Source organism: Athene noctua, chromosome 1, assembly GCF_965140245.1.
Source record: "Athene noctua chromosome 1, bAthNoc1.hap1.1, whole genome shotgun sequence".
Taxonomy (NCBI): Eukaryota; Metazoa; Chordata; class Aves; order Strigiformes; family Strigidae; genus Athene; species Athene noctua.
In genome coordinates, this window is record NC_134037.1 from 95,485,007 (window position 1) to 95,506,302 (window position 21,296).

The 21,296-nt window shown below is 33.8% G+C and overlaps 1 protein-coding gene across 1 annotated transcript in view; it reads left to right on the forward strand.

Annotated features, from left to right (window-relative positions):
* Nucleotides 1–21,296, forward strand: part of DNAH8 (dynein axonemal heavy chain 8) — a 151,391-nt gene that overhangs the window by 128,942 nt on the left and 1,153 nt on the right. The window contains exons 80-90 of the mRNA XM_074925831.1: nucleotides 175–293; nucleotides 1,600–1,802; nucleotides 2,692–2,765; nucleotides 5,956–6,108; nucleotides 8,495–8,650; nucleotides 10,719–10,835; nucleotides 11,568–11,669; nucleotides 12,050–12,210; nucleotides 16,716–16,872; nucleotides 17,394–17,546; nucleotides 17,640–17,829. Coding sequence (XP_074781932.1) covers nucleotides 175–293; nucleotides 1,600–1,802; nucleotides 2,692–2,765; nucleotides 5,956–6,108; nucleotides 8,495–8,650; nucleotides 10,719–10,835; nucleotides 11,568–11,669; nucleotides 12,050–12,210; nucleotides 16,716–16,872; nucleotides 17,394–17,546; nucleotides 17,640–17,829 — 1,585 coding nt within the window. The remainder of the gene's footprint in view (nucleotides 1–174; nucleotides 294–1,599; nucleotides 1,803–2,691; nucleotides 2,766–5,955; nucleotides 6,109–8,494; nucleotides 8,651–10,718; nucleotides 10,836–11,567; nucleotides 11,670–12,049; nucleotides 12,211–16,715; nucleotides 16,873–17,393; nucleotides 17,547–17,639; nucleotides 17,830–21,296) is intronic.

Sequence of the window (21,296 nt, forward strand, 5' to 3'; positions counted from 1 at the left end):
GTTTGGAACATCTTAATAGCAATTCGGATGGTGTATGTCTTAAACACTATATACTCTCAATGTTACTTGTAATATATCCTAATATAATACCTGACTCTCATTAAAATATAATTTACAAAGGGATTTTACTACAGCTGAAATATATTAATATGTGCATTAATGAAATCAATTTAGATAGCCTGCAATGAGAAGGGCTGGAAAAGTTGGTTTGATAAAGATGCTCCTGAGGAAGAAATTCTACCCGATGGATATAATGATTCACTTGATACCTTTCGCAAGCTTTTACTCATCAGGTGAGCATCTTCAGAAATTTAGGAAATACCATAGATGGTTGCATCATGTGTCTCGGTCTATCAGTATGCTATTATCATAATAGAGTAATTTAAATTAATTTCTGGGTGACATGAAATATCATTTAATTCACTCACATGAAATATGATTTAATTCACTCACTTTGGAGCTATCCTCTGAAGAATCTAAAAAAGTTACTTCTACAGATTTTTTTATTAGTTTTGCTGTTATGGCATGACAGATAGAAACTGGGAACCACATTTCAGCCTTCTTCAAAAAGCCACTGAAAAAGTAGAATAATCCAGATAGTTTTCCTTTCAAATGAACTATTTAAAATAACTTTAAGTAATTAAAAAAAGAAAAATAACAGATTTATGAAAATGCAGAGCAGGTATTCAAAAGCCCCACATGAGAAGTGTGCTATAAATGATTTTATTGCAACAGCTAAGATCCCTGTGGCAGGGCTTGGGATAGAATGGATTTCCCCAAAGCAGCATTCAGCTGCCTTATGCATGAGATCATATCTTCCTATTTTCATTGTATACTTTCCAAGTGCTGCAACAAATAAATCAGAGACACTACAAAAAAACAACAGCATTCATTACTAGACCATGATTTGTCTTTGGAGCAGATTCAACCTGTGCAATAAAAAAGGCCAGAATCTCATGAAAGAAGCACTATATTATTATATGCTATATACCCTGAAGGGGGAGGGGAGTATCTAAGTCCTAAGACTTTAAGTAATAAGCGTATAAATTGAAGCTTTGCAAAGTCACATCTTTTATCTAAAAGTAGTTGTTTGGGTTTTTTTTTGTTTCCATGGCTAAAAAAAAAGACATCCCCAACACAAATGCAATACAGTACAAGAGTTGAGGCTGTACCCTAAAAGACTAACAGACCCAATGAAACATCTGCAAAATTTTACTAAAGGGCAAAAACAATCTTAAATTTCCCTACTTGTGTTCTCAGATACAAAAGCTATGTTTAAAATGAAGAATGTCTCAACCTGATAAAGGTACACAGAACAGAAAATTCTAGTGCAAATAGTTTACATAAGGCAACATTGTAGGCAACTGAAAAATATTGATCATAATTAGAGGGGAGACTAGCAGGTCTGTCTATTATTGTATCTGTAAGGACAAACCTACAAGTGTATATGTGTTATGCAAATGAATGTGTGTATATATATATTTGCATATTATGAAAAACAGTCTCTATTTTATAAAAATAGAGTTTCTAATCTAAGTCTAGCCTGTGCAACAGAAAGAGGCAGTGAATTTGTCTCTTGGTATATATTTTAATTTCTAGGTCTTGGTGTCCAGACCGAACTCTTTCCCAAGCCAGGAAATATATTGCAAATTCCTTGGATGAGAAATATACAGAACCAGTCGTTTTGAATTTAGAAAAAACTTGGGAGGAAAGTGACACACGAACACCTCTCATCTGTTTCTTGTCTATGGGATCTGACCCAACTATTCAGATTGATTCCTTGGCTAGAAATCTTAAATTGGGTATGAAAGTAATTATTCATTGTCATGTGTTAATATACAGAAGAGTAATGTAAGTAATTTCAGAGATTTTTTTTTTCTGAAAAGTATTTCTTAAATAGTGTAACTTTTGTTACACTATTGTTTCTTTCTGAACCACTATATTAGAGATAAAATAATATTTTAGGTAAAAGATGGTATGTTGAGAATCATTCTTATCATCCTTCTCAGTGATGATATTTTTTTAATCCCTATTTGTAAAGAAATATTCACTTTTTTTTTTTTTTTTTTTTTTTTTTTTTAATTCTGGCACGATGACAATACTGTTTTCTTGTTTAAACTCTTTATTGCAGATAATGTAAAAATCAGGAATCTGCTTACACGATTATTCAAAAAATACACATAAGATCTGCATTTGTATATTCTGGACTTTATGTCTACATTATATGGACATTTTGGAAAATTGTGCATACAAACTGAGTTGGAAGTAGATACATATATTCATGATATTAGTCACATTAATATGTTCACAAATACCATTTTGCAATTATACATTGTGCTAATTTGTGTGGCCTCATTATCTACACTGGGTTCATATTTCAAATGCTATGGCTTACTTCATTAAAATTTGGCACAAATTCCCACTGACAGTAATACCGTTAGTTACAGTCTTTCACTTCTGCAAACACTGTAAATATTGTGGATGCATATTTTAATGTTATTTTACAAAGTTTCAATGTTTAGAAAATACATAGTAGCATAATATGATGGTGAAGGGATTCTATTTTCATAACTATCTATTTTTGCATTAAAATGTATTTATTTGTGCTGTATTTATATCACTTGACTGAATTGGAATTATTTTTCTCAAGAATATAAGTTCATTAATCATATATTGTCAATTATGTTGTAGAATGTAGGACCATCTCTATGGGTCAAGGACAAGAAGTTCAGGCACGCAAATTAATACAGATGTCAATGCAACAGGTGGGGGAAAAAATCATTGCAATATAAATTGATTGTCTGTTTTATTATTCTTTTACACCTCTTCTGCATGTTCACCTTACTGTCAGGCATATCTCAGGGTAAACAAGCCTTGAGTGACTGAGCTTAAAAACATTCCACTGTGGGATGTGCATTTGATAGTGGAGTCCAAGTCAATACTTCAGGCAGCAGTGATATTGAGCAGCTTTTCAAAGGTAGAACATTCCCTTCTTAACACTATGCTGTTAGCCAAGAGTAAAAGGACATCGTGTCCTAGTTCTGTCCTGATGGACTTGCAGATCCCACCTCTTTGCGCTTTTTTGTTTTGGTTTTATAATTTTTTTTTTCCCCCTGTGAGAGCCACTTAGATTTTTCCTCACATCTGTGCTAATGAGAGGGCCTCTTGCTCACCAACAATTGGTTTTGGTTCTTTGTTTTTTTAATTTCCAATCCTTTTGGCTTCAAGTCCCAAGGATGTCTCAGAATTTCCAAACAATTTTAAAGAATTTTTCTCTTAAACATTGTAGTGAATCTTTTTGTGGCAGATGATATTCTCAAATAGTAGAAACATGAGAAGTGTAAGCAGCAGCTACAGAAAGATGGTAATTGAAACCTCAAATACGATATAAAAGTTACAGTGTAAAGTTAGCACAGTCTGGACACTTCAAAGACTTGGCAACAGTGTTGCAAATGAAGACATACAGACATAGTTGCATTTAAACTCAAAATATCAGGAATTAATCTTCCGCCGGTATTCTGAGAGCCTAGAATATCTCTATTAGTAGAGAGCAGAAGACTGCAAGAATTTATATTGATAAATTAAACATAATTTTCACATGACCATAACTGACAGGTAGTCCTTAATAAACCAGGAGTACAGCACTGCTTGTACTATTTGCCTAAAGAAACCTGAAATGACTTGTGTCCAGTAAAAGTTTTGTTTGGACCATATTACCTATTTGTTAACCAGTATATGCTTTCATATGTACAGTGAGAGTATTCATCAAATGTTAGATAAAAAGTTAAAGATGGATTCATTATGAGATTTAAAACTTAACTCCTCAGAATATATGGCATCCATCAGATTCCCTGGGTCTCTGTCATCACCCCTTAGACTTCTGGAAGCACAAATGGTGAAAATGAGATCACAACATAGAACACTGCAAGAACAAATGTACTTTTGAGACTGTTGCAGATTAATGATCAAGATCATTTCAGATTTCCATATGAACTAAACAGTTCATCACTTTATTCTCTTATGTTTAATCATAATGTGATGACGAAATGCTTCTTTAGACTTTTACAAAGTCCTGTCCTCTTAATCTGATAGATTGAAGTGTTTCAGAGCCTTTCCAGGACTTCCTGTCTTTTACGCAGAAAACAGAAAAGGTCAGGCAGTATCTTTTCAGGGAATTCCAATTGTATTTTAAAATCATAGATTCATAGAATAATTTGAGTTGGAAGAGAGCTTTAAAGGTCATCTAGAACAATCCCCCCTGCAATTAGCAGGGACATCTTCAACTGGATCATTGCTGCTATGTATGAGATGTCTTCATTTGAGGCAAAAAACCTCAGACCCTCTTGTTAAACGATATTTCTTCATTTGACCGTAGTACAGTCTGCTTCATTTGTGGTTTTCTATTGTGGACATATATAATACATGTATATGGCCTTTACTTCACACTTTCTAGACATTACTGTATAATCCAAGGTTCATCTAGCTAATGCAGCCTTGGTTACAGAAGTTCTCTATGTTGTATCCCAGTAACCTCTCAAGTTCTAACAAATGTTGTGACATCAGTACTGGAATATAGATGGGGGAAAAAAAAACCAAAAACAAAAACAAAAACCACAACAAATCCTTTCACAGCAGGTAGCATTTTCTATGATCTGTAAATGCACGTATGCATTTCCTGTACTTCTTTATGTTTGTATGCCTAGAATGGTCAGCATCAACTTGCAGTTCATTGGAATGGTGAGAACTGGGGCATCCCTGCCCTTACTTTGCCCTCAATTAAAAGAACAAGGATGCTCAAAACAGCACTCCAGTAGAGCTACTAGTGCCATGGTGGTGCACACATTTTACAGAGGAAGGGATGGATATATGAACATCAGATTTGAAAGAATAAAACAGAATTAGTGAATATGAACACAATTATCAGGGTTTTTTTCCCACCTGTGGCCAAGAGTGTATAATATGATTAAAACTGCTGTGCTGTGTTACAGGTAGATAATTTTCAAAAACTAAGCCAGATTCATTTGGAAATGTGACAAATTGATTAAATATCTTCTTCAAAAAAAGTGGATCCCCATAAAAGAAGGAAAAAACCTCCTTCATTTAATATATATATTTTTAATATCCTTCAGTTCACATTAAATATATCAATTATATTTTGTCAGTGAATGTTATTTATTTATTTTTAAATGAGCTAAAACAAAATTACCAAAATGAAATTACAAGCTGTAATGAAATCCACACATCACTGTTTAGAACTGATTAAATAATGTTCCATTTTAATATCAGGTTTCTGATTCATTAGGCTTCTAAAATGATGCTACAAAACCTGATTAAATTTAAATTCATAAGCAGAAGTGCAGAGAGATAATAATCAAAATAGAGCTTTCATGCAATTTGAGAGTTGAATAAGATGAAAATTAATATGCAAAAGTTCAATTTCATGCAAATGCATTTATTGCAGATAAATTAATTGCAGTTGAAAAGTTTTAGTCTTGTTACCACCTCTTCACACTTACGCTAGATTATGTTATTAACAAATAAGTTTTAAAAAAGGTATTCCTTAGATTTCAGCTGTTAGTTTTCCACTCACATTCTTTTGGATCTGATGGCAGGATTGCTCATCGCTGGTGTTTTCCTGGGAGAGAACAGGAATTACTTCTTTTTGCCACTAGGTAGCACTAATACTTTACTTAGAATATTGGCTCTGATTATGTTATTTTCACTGTGAATAGGATGTGGAAATAACTTTTGCATCAACTTTTCCTATTTGCTTTAACTGTTCCAATATCATGTCAAATCAAATGATAATACATATTCAAGAACAGACCAAAAGTCAAAAAACTAAAAGAAAAAAAATACATGCAAAATCAAAATTGATTCTAATATAGACAGTTGGTTTTAGCATTATGAATAACTTGTTCTAAATTTTATATAATAGTCGATATTCTTATTTAGGGAGGCTGGGTGTTACTTCAGAATTGTCATCTTGGACTGGATTTCATGGATGAACTACTAGAGACACTTCTTACTGCTGAAATACAGGATGAGACATTTCGAGTTTGGCTAACTACTGAACCACATCCTAAATTCCCAATTGCGCTGCTACAGGTTTGTTTAAGCACCTCATGCCATGAAAATTATTCAGATTAAGTGTGTAAATGTAAATGAAATAAATGGGGAAAAACCCCCAAACCCAAGAGGAAATTACCTTAAAATGCAAATATCACTTTAAACAGGAAGGTTACTTAACTGGAACTTCTCAAAGATGCATTATGTATGTGTGAGTTCACACTAATTCTGTACACAGAAACACTTGAATCAAAACTATCAGGCTTTAACTATATCCCTTTTTGCAAAACCAGATGCTTTGTGAACAGAGTAATGCCTATAACTGCTCTTAGACTCTTCCAGATTTCCCTATCTGAAATAAAGGATAAAGGGGACAGCATACACATGGATAGCACATCTCAAAGAACATCATCTGCCTAGAAATAACCTCTTCTTTCTTTGGATAAACTATAAATGGTGGTCTGTAGATCTCAAGGAGATATTTTTCATCAGTACCAGGAAAATTGCCTAGACTCTTACAAAGCGCATTTAAGTCACTTAAGACTGCTCTCACAGTGGGTCATAATGTTAATATCTAGAGTAATAGGTGTGTGTTGACACTTCTGGGTTCATAGATCGCTTTCTTCTTAAAACGGTGGGAGTCTCCTTAGTGTTTCTAATTTTTTCTAAATAAAAATAGATACAATACCTGATACCTAGGATGTGAAGAGGGGGAACGGTTCCTTTCTCAAATTAATCTAGGAGACAACCTTCAGCAAGAAAAGTATATCACCATGATAAAACACTGTGTATAGAAAGCTAGCTCTATGGACCTACATTCTCTTGTATTCTCTCAACAGAAATTAAATTATCCTGAATCTTCAAGGGGTTCATGAATAGTGAGGTATATAAACATACAGTTTGCTAAAAGTGAGAATAAGGAACGGAGAAAGTTGCTAGATGAATCTTCACTTCATTTATCTCAAATGTTTCACATGTGATTACTCAGTCTATAGTGTCATGTTATCTGTTAAAATTTTAACATATTTAGGGATTCCAGAAAATGAACAACTGACAAACCAAAGGTTGGCTTCTTCTCAGAAGAAAGGAGAGAATAATTTGCCTTATATATATATATATATATGTATATATAGAGAGAGAACATTAATCAAAAACTGAACAGGGTATAATTTGAAATGTGGAAAGACCAATTAGCAAGTGTTCCCATTCACTCCCAGCACCCTAGTGTGTTCATGTGCAGATAGGTCCTTGCAGAAGACTGGAGCTCATCTCTGACACAGCTTGCCTGGGCTCTGCAGCCCAGAAATAAGTTTGTGAGACTAAAGTTGAAAAGTCATTCCTTAAAAATAATTGAAGTTCTTTACCACAACTATGGAGATAGTAAAACTACCAGGTGAAGTACATATTCATGAGTGTCTTCCATTAAGTGTCTCTCATAAGTAGAAACAGGTCAGAGCCATGCTTGCATTCAGCCTGTGGGCAACCTGGCATTTACTATCCTTTCAATGTATGCTACCATGTCACCCAAGTCAGACAGACAAGTACTTACTGTTGGAGCAGAAAAATACTTAGTTTTTATTTGGGTTCCTCCAGCATTTGAAAGTGTCTCAAGGAATAAAGATTCTGGCAAGGCCAGTCTGTATCTGAACTAATAGATTCAAGTGCCCCATGAACATTACCCACCACTAGAATGCGATAGTCCACAGGGATAAGTAGTTGCAACATTCTCTGATGTGAAAACCTGTGCTAACTAGCACTCCTCCAAATAACATACAGGTATGGTTTGATGATTAAAATTTTGTAGCAGCTATTCCCATTAGGCAGTGTGCATGAAACTAAGGGGCTATATTTTAAGGAGCTGTGGCAGTTTACTGCCACAAAGGTGGATTCCATGCCTGCTGACCAGAGTGCCCAGGAACATTCTCAGGTGAATCTAATTTACTGCTGCAGACATAGCCACGGAGTCCAGAGTAGCCACTGTGAACACAAAGATCTGATGTAAGAAGAGGTGAGATTTCTTTGTATTTACTGTGAAGTTCTGGGACCAGAAATACATCAGAGTTCTTATCAACTCCTCTGGATAGTTCTCTTCCATCATTCAGTCATTGAATTAGGGAGAGAAAACCATATGATGCCTTCTGAAAAGCATGGCAAATGCTTCTAGGTTGTTCCTGAAAATCCATGGACAAGTGTCAGTGATGGTTCTGACCAACATAAACTGAAGGTCTGTATTCAGAATATTTTGTGGCCTTATCTATTATGTACTCCTTTTATGCAGTTTATAGTAAAATTACATATCAACTTTCTATTTACAATGCTTCAGTTATTTAAATTTTATTTATAACTAACAGTTGTGACATTTTTGTATGTTGCTGTTTTTGTTTCAGTAAACAAATCCAATTCCTTTACCTTTTTCACATGACAGATTGCTATAAAGTTCACAAATGAACCTCCCCAAGGTATACGTGCCGGATTGAAAAGAACATTTTCTGCAATTAATCAGGATCTGTTAGATGTTAGCAATGTGCCTATGTGGAAACCTTTGCTTTACACTGTAGCTTTCCTACATTCTGCCGTTCAGGTATTTTTTATAAGGTTTGCAAATAATGTTATAATATATGGAGTCACTTTAACAGAGCTTCCTGAAAATACACATTCTGATATTTGTTGTAGCACTACGTTGCAGGGCTGAAGCTTTACTTTCTATAATTTGTATTTCAATGTTCCTTATTCTCTTAATTGTTTTATAAATTTAATCATTTTCATACTATGGGCATCTAGAATGAGGGGTTTTTTTCATCTAACTTTAGCTGTTCATAAGTTAGTCATTTGGTGTAAGGGAAAAAGCTCCCTCTGTAGTCGATAGATAAGCACCCCAAAAAAGAAAATCAGACTATCTGTTTTAGGTTTATCTCTGTAAGAGTGAATAATTTTTGAGAGCTATATCACTCTTTCTATCCATTGATTTTAAGGGCAATCTAGATGCCTAGAATAGCTTTTTGCTTTCTAGATGACTAAAATGAAATAAAATTCCATCACTTAGTGTCTTGTTTTCATCTTATTTGTGCCAATGTGTTTTCTACATTAATTCCAATGTGAACACAATATCTACACTTTGTACTTTAAAGATATATCAGTTTTGAGATTACAATAAATACCAGCATCTTGAGCTCTCTGAATACACCTTCTTTTCATCAAGGACATCAAAATATTTATAAAACACTATTTAACCTTAGGATCTATTGAGCTGCTCAGATTTTCAGTGTAGCAAAGATGGTGAAAGAAGGACAGTTTGTTGGAGGTCCCTATTAAGATATGGTATTCTGCATTATTTTCTTCTTTCTACCTTTTTATAAACAGTGAGAAAGTTGTTCTGTGTACTGCCTCAGGATTATACTCTTCTTGTGGAACCAGAAGATCTAAGCTTATTCAACCATCAGTACTTCTAAAAACTATTATAGTTATTTGTCTGTTCAGAAAATTTATTTATGGTTTGCCAATCAGCAAGCAATATATACATTGCCCTGCTCTTAAACTGAGCAATTCCTAATATCCTTTGGTGACAAGATTGCTCTGATAAATATACCTTAAGAAGTAATTCAGAGAATTTGGCAGAATATCATTATACTTTTCTGCAGTGTATTATTGGTTAATACACTGTCTCATCTGCTTATAAAAATACTTGGTTTTGAAAAAATGTAAAAGTTTTTTTCAATTCAAGTTCTTTTTAAATGTTACTTAACCAGATGTCAAAGATTGTCAGTCATTGTTGACCTGGTAATTTACCTCTAATGAATATATTTTCACTTAGTCAATTTTAGAATGTCAGTATTACGCTGGTTATTCATTTAATAAATGTCTGCACTATTCAGCAATTTAATTCTTAACTTTTTGGATTAATTTGTTCTACATTCTGAAAAAAATCATTGAGCGATATAACTGAGGTGACTAAAACAAAGTTGTGAGAAATCTGATAGTGTTGGATTTTTAAAATGTTTGGGCTGCAGATTATATTCTCCTACTTTTATAGTCAGCTATTTTTCTGTTACTGCATTATTTTATTTTCAAATATGTATGCAATAATAAATTTGAGTAATGTAGTGGTGGCAGACATATAATAAAGTTCTGAATTTTGAAAAAAATTATATTAAAATACAGTTACAATAAGACAAAAGCGGCAACCTAGAAGCCTTGGGATAACTGAGTATTAATACAAGATCTTGAAAAAATGAAACTATCAATAGTAGACAGTATATATAAAAAAATTAAAAACTGTAGAACTCTGAATTGTTGAGTGTGCCAAAAATGCAGATATTTGGTAATTCTTTAAATTGATTAATATAAAAATCTGATCATCCACACAGACATGAGACATTTCAAGTCTGTGACTGATACATTGATTAGTAAAGGTAGCAATAAATGATTCTGTTACTTTTTCTATAAATATTTATCCCTCATGGTGTAACTTTGTTTATTACTAAACTTCGTTTATTACTGATTTGTATGACGCAAATAGTAGTTTCCCAGGCTAGCTTTCTTCTTCAGTTGAGTTCTTTACTCCACTTTTATTGTTATTAATTGAACATTTATAATGAAACAAAATTGTATGTTGTTTCATATACATATTCAGTTTTAATTGTTCTCCTAAGGAACGACGCAAGTTTGGACCTTTGGGTTGGAATATTCCCTATGAGTTTAACTCCTCAGACTTTACAGCCAGTGTTCAATTTATACAAAATCACCTAGATGAATGCGACATCAAGAAGGTGAGTACTAAAATTTGCATAGAGTATATTTAATTGCCTTGTACAACATCTCTGTTTTTTCTTCATGTTACTGTTTATAATAGTTTATTCATTGCTTTTCTTTCAGTGCAGCTTCTAATGATCAAAGTTTCAGATTCTCTTTAAGACAGTTAAGCTGAAATATTTTGTGTGCTATCAGCAATGTAAAAATATGTAATAATTAAATTCTTTAAGAATTTGATCTTGTTTTTTTCAGTACCGTATCTAAAATATTTACAGATCTATACAACATCTGTTTTGAAAAGGGATCTAAAATATTTACAGAGTTTGCAGAGCTAATCAAGCCCTTCTATGGCTGACATTTGGTCTTCTACTATTTATCAGGGAATAATGTAATTGACTAGCCATTCCTTGCAAAGCAGTACTTTGCCAGTAAAGAAAGATGAGAAACTGGGGGAAGGGGGCAAAAAAAAGAAAGAGGAGAGGCAATAGCAGCTGAGAGTGATTTCAGGTCACACAAGAAATAGTGTGATATATTTCTAATAGCAGGATCAGGTCCAACTCAACTATAAAATTATAGAACTAAGCTCAGAAAATACATTAGAATTTTTTTTTTTTTTTTCGTCCAACAATGATCTTTTCAGCTTACATTTCAGAACCTTATGAGCTTCAGATGATATTGAAATTACAGGCTGGATACCACCTTCTTACATGTTATAACTACAGACTTTCATTTACTTTACTTGCTTCCAGGGGATATCTTGGAACACAGTACGCTATATGATTGGAGAAGTACAATATGGAGGCCGAGTCACAGATGACTTTGATAAGCGTCTTCTTAATTGCTTTACAAGGGTAAGAGACCTTGAAAATACAGTTATTTGTCATTTTTATTGGCAGCTGCAATACAGAAATCAGAAGACCTTTCTGCTGACTATGCACTTCTTCACCAGTTTATAAGACTCTTCAGAATAAAATTAATTCTTCAAAATATCGTTCTTTGGCAGTGAGGTTCTTCCCCTTGGTTTCTCTTTAATAAGGAACAGAAACTATTCAAAAGACTTAGCTGGAACTCAGACTTAGAAGACATCACCCTTAATTATTTATTCATGTATTAATATAAAATTAGATGTAGTAGCTAAAACAAGAACCCTAATTCTCTAAGAATAAATACAAGATAAAAACCCCTCTAAGTAACAAAGTAACTGTGGTGTTTTCCTCTGGATTTTTCACAGGTATGGTTTAATGAAAAGATGTTTGAGAACACTTTCTGTTTTTACGCTGGATATAAAATTCCAGTGTGCAAAACCCTAGAACAGTATTTTGAATACATCCAGTCACTCCCTGCCTTGGACAGCCCAAAGGTCTTTGGTCTCCATCCTAATGCCGATATTACGTAAGTAGGTCTCAACATATTAAAAACAGAGACTCTTTTTTTAGTTTAGGAAAGAAATCCCTATGAAAAGTGTAAGTAAAAGATGTTTTTCATAGGAAACCTAGGATTCATGTGAATTTCACTGTTGAAATGGAACACTTGATGTGTATGTATGTGGTTATGAATTCAGTATCTTCAGCTACATTTTACATGTTCTTTTAAAGTATTTAGAATTCTAATTACCTGCTCCTCATGGGTTTAGAATTTTTTTTTTTTAATTTGAAAGCATTATAAAACTTTTATATGATACAAGGTTCTATACAGTTCAACTAGAGAAAGTTTCTAATGTTTCCCTTCTGTTTCAAGTAGTATATTATTTCGCTGTGCACACTCATTAAATGATTCTCTGGATTGTCATTTGGTTTACAAGCACGCCTTTGGATGTAACTACAATCTTTTGTTGCCATCCGTTCTGCCATTTCCATTATTTAAAAGAAGCTTTTCAACCTCACCAGCTACTAACTCCATTTAAAATTTTATCTTTGACTTAATTCACTTTTTCATTCCAAATAATGTGTGTCACAGCTTGGCTTTTATTTCCTTCTAATGTTACATGCCCTGTGAAAGGATATGAATCATCTTAATATTTTTTCTCTGAAATTCTTAATAATTCTGCCATGAATTATTGCATTTCCATTATGTTCATATTAATTGTTTCTTAACATAGCTTTTTGTATTTTTAAACAAAACAAATGTTATTCAAATGCCCAGATGCTCTGGAAACCTAATATCTTCTAATATTTTTGGACAAAACAATAATTTCACACATTTTTTCAGTCTCAATTTGAGAGGCTGATGCAGTATCAAAAGCCCAATATTCTAAGCATGTGGTGAGAACAATACACAGTTTTATTGTCAACTCTGCCTTGTACCTACCTTTGTAAATATATACTTCTGAATAAAAGAATCTAAGAGTAGATTGTTTCAAGTCATTCTCTCATACTTGCAAGAACCTGATACTTCCAGAACCAAGAGCCAAGATTTAACAGAGAACTAATCAAAGTCCTAAAGAGAGAAATGCTTTAGACCCAAAATTAGGTTGGCAGGAGGGCTAATTTATAGGAGAAAACTTGAAACTAACAGTGTTGGGAGAGTCTTAGTGAGTAGAAACAACTCTTTCATTTCTCTCTAGTACCGAGTTTTTCTTCCACTTGGTACATCAGCATATTCCTGCTACTTTAGTCATTTTTTCTGGGTATTTCTTTAGAGTTTGGAGAAAATGTTCATCAGCTTCATGCTTTTTTTCATGTCTTATCACAGTCTGTTACAGGCAACTGTGCACATGTATTGTCTGTCTTGATTTAATCTTTGACACATGAACCAAATGGATTAGCATCCCATACAATATAAAAAATTGCATTAAAATTCTCCTGAAAATATATCCTATCAAATCATCTCAGAGTATGCAGAAGGCTAACTGCTAGAATTGGAACCCTGAGACAGCCAGGACCTCTCCATGTTACTATTACTGGGGACAAGAAAGACCTTATCTCTCACTGGTTTAGCAGGACAGTTTTCCAGTTCAGCCAAAAGCTCGATATATTAGTTCCAACTGTAAAACTTCACTCAATGTCAGTACTTTCATCCACTTTGGATTAACACCTGAAGTCATTACGTCTGATTTATCTTGCTATACGAATCACAGGCTCTGCAAAGGCAACATAGTTAACAGGTACCTGAGCAGGCAAGGAAGATTCTGACAATCTTCTGCCAAAACCCTTCTTCAATTGGTTGCATACCGAAGCCTTAAATTCAACTGAATTTTTTAAAGCTATTGCAAGCTGGTTTTAACCAGCTGAAGAATCTCCTGTTGTCCCTTGGTGAATGTAAGGTTTTGAATACCATGTTGCAATAGATATTGCTGTTTTCTACACAAAGCTGAGATAATGTTTCTGTCAAACTGCATTTGTTCTTAGTTTTAACTTCGAGTACAGAAAATTCCTGATGGCACAGACTCCAACTATCAAACTACAATAAACTGTTGAATCCAATCTCTGTAAGAAAATATTCATAATAATACTTTTCAGAGCAAATCAAAATCCAGGGAAAATTCCTTCTTTTTTTCTTCTTATGACACAATTTGCTTTGCAATACTGCTTCAGTGAAAAACAATATAAACAGGTATGAAGTACTTTATCTTACATACTTACTTTTAGACAGCACTGACACTGTAAATGAGATTCACTTAATGTTGCTTTAGCTTCCTTTATGGTTACCCAAGACTTCATTTACTGTAATAGAGAAAAATAGAGCCTTGAAAAGTACAGTACAAAGCAGACATCTAAAATACATGAGCTGAATCATGCTTCTTTGCATTATCTATAAGGGCAATCTAGACAAACAGCTGTTATGTAGACATCTACACTTAGATGTCTAATTGTGATCAGGGACACCCCATTGTGTATATGTCATTTCCCTCCCAGGAACGTGGAACTTTCTCTACAAATCTGTCCAATCTTTCTTTCATTATTGTTTGCATCTATACTTCAACATTTTATTTGCAATGTAAAGTCAGGTTTTCCAAAGCCTGGAAAAAAATTTGTCAGAGTTTTTTTATATTCACTGTGTTCTACTGTTATGTGAATGAAAGTTCTTTCTTTTATTTTCTCCTCACTTCCACACTGCATATTATTTTTAATTCTGTACACATCGAGATGCATCTTTTTGTCTTTTGTATTTTTCTTAACAATAAGTCTTCTTGTTCAAACTGCTATTGCTGTTCATATTTCATGTTTGCTTCTTTATACAAGGTTCAGATAAGTTCTCCTCTCCAGAAGATTTCTAGCTTGGGTCATTGAAGAAGGGAATATTACTTACCTTTGATTCTGCTCATTTGAGGTTATATCTTAAATAACTGTTTTGTGCTTTTCCCCAAAGTTTGCATATTGCCTTCTTTTTAAAATTGTTTCTATTTTTGTTTAGATTTGGGGAAAGACCATTTTTATAATCCTGTAATATTTTATAGTTCAGTTGATTCATTCCATGTAGAATAGTCTGACAGCAGTATTGGAAGAACAGTACTTGCAGTGTGAAGATGAAGGTTCACATCTCTCTTATCAGTAGTCGTCAGACCAGCAAGACCCAGAGTAAGGGTTATAACCATAAGTATGTCATCCGATTTAGGAATGAAGCCATGAGTCCAAGAGGAATTCGATTTTATCCAAGTCTTCTGCTCATATGTGGTCTTGAATAAATCTTTAAATGGGGCCATAAATGGAAAAAACTTGAGAGTTTTGAGTCTAAAGCCAAAGGCTATTAAAACCCATGAAAGCCCCACCATTCCTACATTCATAAGCAAAAATTATATCCTCTGAGAAGCAAACTGCCAGTATGTTTTTTTCTATTTTTTTCAGATTTATAGTCTTTATAATTCCATTCACAATCAGTTTATATTGAAATGCTGCAGTATCTAGCTTCTGTAGTCTCACGATACTATCTTCAAAGCTTAGACGGTTTAGGAGTTCACGTGTTCTATCCTGTGGCACAATACTTGGTTTCATGTCTTATATAATTATGTATGGCAAATTAATAGAATGAGATGCGTGTCTTATGAAGGTTGAAAAGTAAAACTGACACACAAAATTATGCTTTGAGTCAGTATAAATTTATGTTCTGTATCAGAATCCTCCTGTATGTTCCTTGTGTAGCTGATTCCATAAGGTAAAAGTAGGCAGTGCCAGCACTGCAGTACCAACACATACACTGTTATGTTTTCTTTTCTATTGCTTCTCATAGCTCTATGCCACTAGATAGCATTGTAACAAAAGTACTCCTATAATCGTGGTTGTGTAGAAAGACTGACGTGGCCTACTATCTTCTACTATCAAATACCACATGAATTTAATTCACTTTTTTGTACTGACTCAGTACATAAATCTACATTAGCTCTGCCCATGCTGTCCTATGGAATAGAAGGTTTTAATTTCCAACATTATAAATCTAGCAGCTTTTATCATTAATAACTCAGAATGAATTTACCAGTTAATAAAGGGGCAGCTTGTAGAATGGTGCATTCCACTTTTAAGAAGAAACTAAATGAGGGAAATATTCTTGCTTGTTACAAAACTTTTATTGCTTCCTCCCAGCAAATACCTGTTTAGAAGTCCTTACCAGGCATACGCCACTTTCTTCCCTTTCCTCAGAATCCCTAGAACTCATATGAGACGTTTGCCTGCCACCTCACATTCTCAGCTTGCAGAACTCCATCTTAGCCCTGAATTAGAAAAACAGCAAGTGTGTAACAGGGTGTGTAGAGGGAAGTTATATTCCTTACAACCATGGAAAACCAAATGTTTTTCATGATCAGTGTGTTCAGATGGGTGGTGGATGCAAAAGAAAACTATTTCTTTTGGTTTAACCTGATGACGCAGTATGTTTTTTTCTCAACTTTCAGGTTGTGTGTTCTACAAAGTATTTAACTATTAAAAAATTCTATGTAATTTATAACATTTTTCTTATCATCTCAGATACCAAAGTAATACAGCAGCTGATGTTCTAGATACTATTACCAACATTCAGCCTAAAGAAAGTGATGCAGGATCTGGAGAAACTCGTGAAGCAATTGTTTATCGTTTAGCCGAAGACATGCTAGAAAAACTTCCTCCAGATTACATACCTCATGAGGCAAGCTAATCGTAGTTGTTTTCTTACTGTTCTTCTCTCTGTTGAGTATTCACACATTCACATTCCAAAAAAGAAACCCTGAACTGTAAAGAAATATCGTGCAGCAGATTCAAGCAAACAAACCAACATCTTTATCGCTATCAACATAAATCAATATGAGGCTTTTTTAGTTAAACTCAAAACATCTAACAGTTGATCATGGAGATATGTCATGGAGACTATTCTTGGACTTCCAAAGCTGCATGTGAAATCACAGAAAAAATCAGTCTTGGCTTTTTGATAGCAGTCTCCTGGGCCTTCTGGGTGAAGTCCTATTCTAGAAAAATCTGAGTATTTGGGTAGCATCAGACAAAAAAATAAAAACATCAGTTTTAAGAGGATAAATGTTAGTTGAATAATGTGAAGTAAAAGTCTACTATTTACTTTTCTGAACACGAGAAACTTAAGATGTTGTATATGACAGCAGTATTGCAACAATTCAGATTTAACTGAGTTCTTTCTTCTGTGCTTCTATATTTTAGGTAAGAGCTCGTTTAATTAAAATGGGACAACTTAACTCTATGAATATTTTTCTTCGGCAAGAAATTGACCGAATGCAAAAGGTGATCACAGTACTCCGCAACACTTTGAATGATCTTAAATTAGCCATAGAAGGAACTATTATTATGAGTGAGGCAAGTAAAGCATATTTACTATGTATGGAATACTGTATTTTAAACTAATACTTCGATTGTTTTAATTCATATATTATAATTTCATTCCTTCAGAATTTGAGAGATGCACTTGATAATATGTATAATGCTCGAATTCCTCAAGTATGGAAAAGAGTATCTTGGGATTCTTCAACACTTGGCTTCTGGTTTACTGAATTTTTGGAAAGAAATACTCAATTCTCTGCTTGGATATATGAAGGAAGACCAAATGTGTTTTGGATGACCGGGTTCTTTAATCCACAAGGTAAGGGTACTGAAAGGACTTGAGTAATAATGTATTTAATCATAATTTAATGTTTTTACTACATATCTAATTTAATATAACACCTAGAAAAGATGTTTTCATCGCTGTCAGAGTATGTCATAGAAGCCAAGATAATAAATGGGTTCAAAAAAAGAGATTAGATAAAACCATGGGAAACAGGTCCAATGGTAGCAATAAACATGACTGTCCAAATTTAACCTTTGAGTTGGGAGGTCCCTAAGCTCCAGATTGCCAGAATGTGGAAGAAAATAGAAGGTAAAGGATTTATGTGTCATTCTGTGTGTTGTAATATTATTTCACTAAAGCATCCACCTTTGTCTTGTGTCAGAGACAGGATGCTTGTACAGATGATCTTTTAGTCTGACCTATAAACACAGTTTTTATTAAACACTGTTTTTATATTACAAGAAGGAAAACACGTCGTTAAGAAATAAAATGTTTTATCTTGTTGACATATTGTAGCATGATATGATACAGCTTCTAAAGAAAATATACTTAATGATAACGACAGAGCTTTTAAAGAAAATATTTTTTTCCTGTGGTTTCAAACTGTTTAACTCATTCCAAACTGTAAATTGCAAGTATGGAAGAGCTTTAATGTAGTGTAAGATGTTATTTATATGCTGTACAGTAGCAACAGAAAAACTTTTTTTGCAGTAAGAGCAATGATTCACTGGAACAACCTGCCCAGGGACATGGTAAGGTCCATGTTGCTGGAGGTTTTCAAGACACAACTGAACAGGGTGTTAGATAATCTCATCTAGGCTCCCTTTCCCACAAAGGCTGGACCAGGTGATCTTTTGAGGTCTCTTCCAACTTGGGCTGTTCTGTGATTCTATGAACATGCAACCATACCCGCATTTATAGCATTTATCTATCTTTCACAGAGAATCATTAAACTGTAGTTTTCACAGCACTTCCATTTCACAGGTTATTTAATGAATAGTTTGTTCAGATTCATCAAAGATATACTGCGAAGTACAAGTAAACATTATCTATCACTATCTGTTAGAGCTTTATATATTTATCATTTATAAGAAAGAGGAAGAAAACCAAATTGTAACCATTTCCATGAGTAACAAACCCTGTTACCTTATTAGATGCATGTTCATAGAAGAATCTCATCTGACCTACACAACCGCCCATACAAAATTCTCACGAGAAACTTCTCATCTGTAAGAGCTCTGAGGCGGTTTCTTTCATTAGGATTAACCTCTGAAATCCTCGAGTATTTTATGAGTTATCTTCACTTTGTGATGCTTCTATTCTTACTGGCATTTTTGTGACCAGGACTGTAAAAAGTACTAATATCAAAGTGGTTTTTTGGGTTGCTCTTAGAAACAGTTGAGGTGCCTGGAGCACATCCAAATTATCATTAAAAGATGGTATTGAGATGCCAGTCAAAACATCATTCCATTTATATCATAACTGGCACAGCTGGTAAGCAAACAAATCTCTGGTGATTCAAAAGCAGCACTCACAGTGTTGTAAAAGAAGATAATGGACCAGATTCTTTTGACCAAATAAAATATTTAGTCTAATAATATCTGAGATACAGATGATTTTGAACTTGTTGATTGCTTTGACTTCTGTGTTCCAAAAAAAACAGTCTTATAGATGCCTGCTAAGCACCAAAGTTGTGCGATGGCTAGGGGTGAGGTAAGTATAGTTACTATATTCATAACACCGATCACCAGAAAATTCTGAGTAAAGCAAACCATACAGTAAAGTTTAAAAATTAACTGTTGTGAGGCAAATCTGAAATCGGACTAGCATGTGCTGCCATTGCAGGAAAATCTAGACTGATTGCACTGGTGAATCAAGCTCTAAAACTATCACAGCATTGGCAAATACATTATAATATTAAAACATGAGGAATGTATTTTATCAATTTAATGGAAAACTCTATTTATAGTAGTATAAAGTATCACCAATAATTGTATTTAAACCTGTTGTGATTTTTTAGTATTGTCAGTGTTTGTCTCCTACAAATTATCATTATTAAAGGAGAATGTATGTTAATGGTAGTGCAATATTCCATGCAGTAGACATGGCACTTGGAATGAACAAGCTTATGGAGAACCAAGTATCATATTATAGAGGTATAATTCATTTTTAGCAAACTTTAGAAGCCTAAATAACAGTTTTATTTTTATCAGAATAAATAGTATTTGAGAAATTAATACATGCTCATTTCAAGTACTACGTTAATTGTATTTACATCACATTAATATTTTGGCTGTGACAAATATCTTAGTTTCTAACTCTTTGTCCTAATTAGCATGTTAAACCACTTCTTAAATCTTGAAATGTTGTCTTCTACTGCATCCCTGTGTACTTTCATGATTTCCCCCCTGGCCTGTCATTATTTCATACGGTGGTTTCTCCTCCTCTTAGATACTTGACAGCCCACAAAACACTAGTAGTCTTTTCCTTTATGCCCTATCAAGAAAGAACTGATGCCATATAATCTTTAAGTCTTTACAGTAATCACTCTTAAGTATGCAGTTCTCTATTGTTAACTTTTCTTTCTTCATCTCAATCTCTTTCTGACAACTCCAAGTAGTTCTTCATCCAATAGCATAAAAATAGCAGCTCTTGGTGTTTTGGCGACTTCATTGTCATTTTCTGAGACACTTATGCAGAAGCAACCAGATATTTGCTGCAAGTGTTTAATTTTTGTAGCTTTTTCTCTTATAACACATACAAACCTCTTTGCTGCCCAGTTGTCATCTTGTGCTTATACTATTCAGCCCTTCATCAGCACAGATTTTACTGCAAGCCTCTGTAAAGTCTGTTCTAAATAGTACTCAAAAAATCTCCAAACTTGCTGCTTCATTGTGTCATACTCTACCTTCATTTCTGTCTAGGACTCCCTTTTCTTCACTAACAAAACAAATTTTTCATCCCTTATAGGCACTGCCTTGTCTAGATTCCCCACACTCATATAGTTATTTTTATTATCACATTCAGACACACATTTTTTGTTTTCCATCAGTGAAATTTATTTTATTTTTCTACCTCTTTCATTTTTTAAAAAATTACATTTTTCCTAAATTGCCTTTACACAAATACCAGCTCACATATTTGATATCTTCTTTGCCTTCAAATTCCTTCTTAAAACACACCTCTACCATGGGTCCTGTGGTTGATTGCCTAATGATAATTTGTAAGTCAGTATCATGAGCAAACGTTTGTTCACTGAATAATTTGGTAGAAAAAAAAAAAACACCTTTATGTGCCATTTAAAAATACTTTTCTTAGTGTAATGCATTCTATGCCACTTTTGTCATTTGTTTCTATTTTGGCCCCAAAGCAAAGTTTGATGTCATTAGTCAGGGTGCTCAATTTCAATAGAGTTCTGAATATCCGTCTATAACATTCACTGCAGAACCATGCAGATAACCGAGCAAGATTTCTTTTTTTGTCTTGTGAGATATATACTA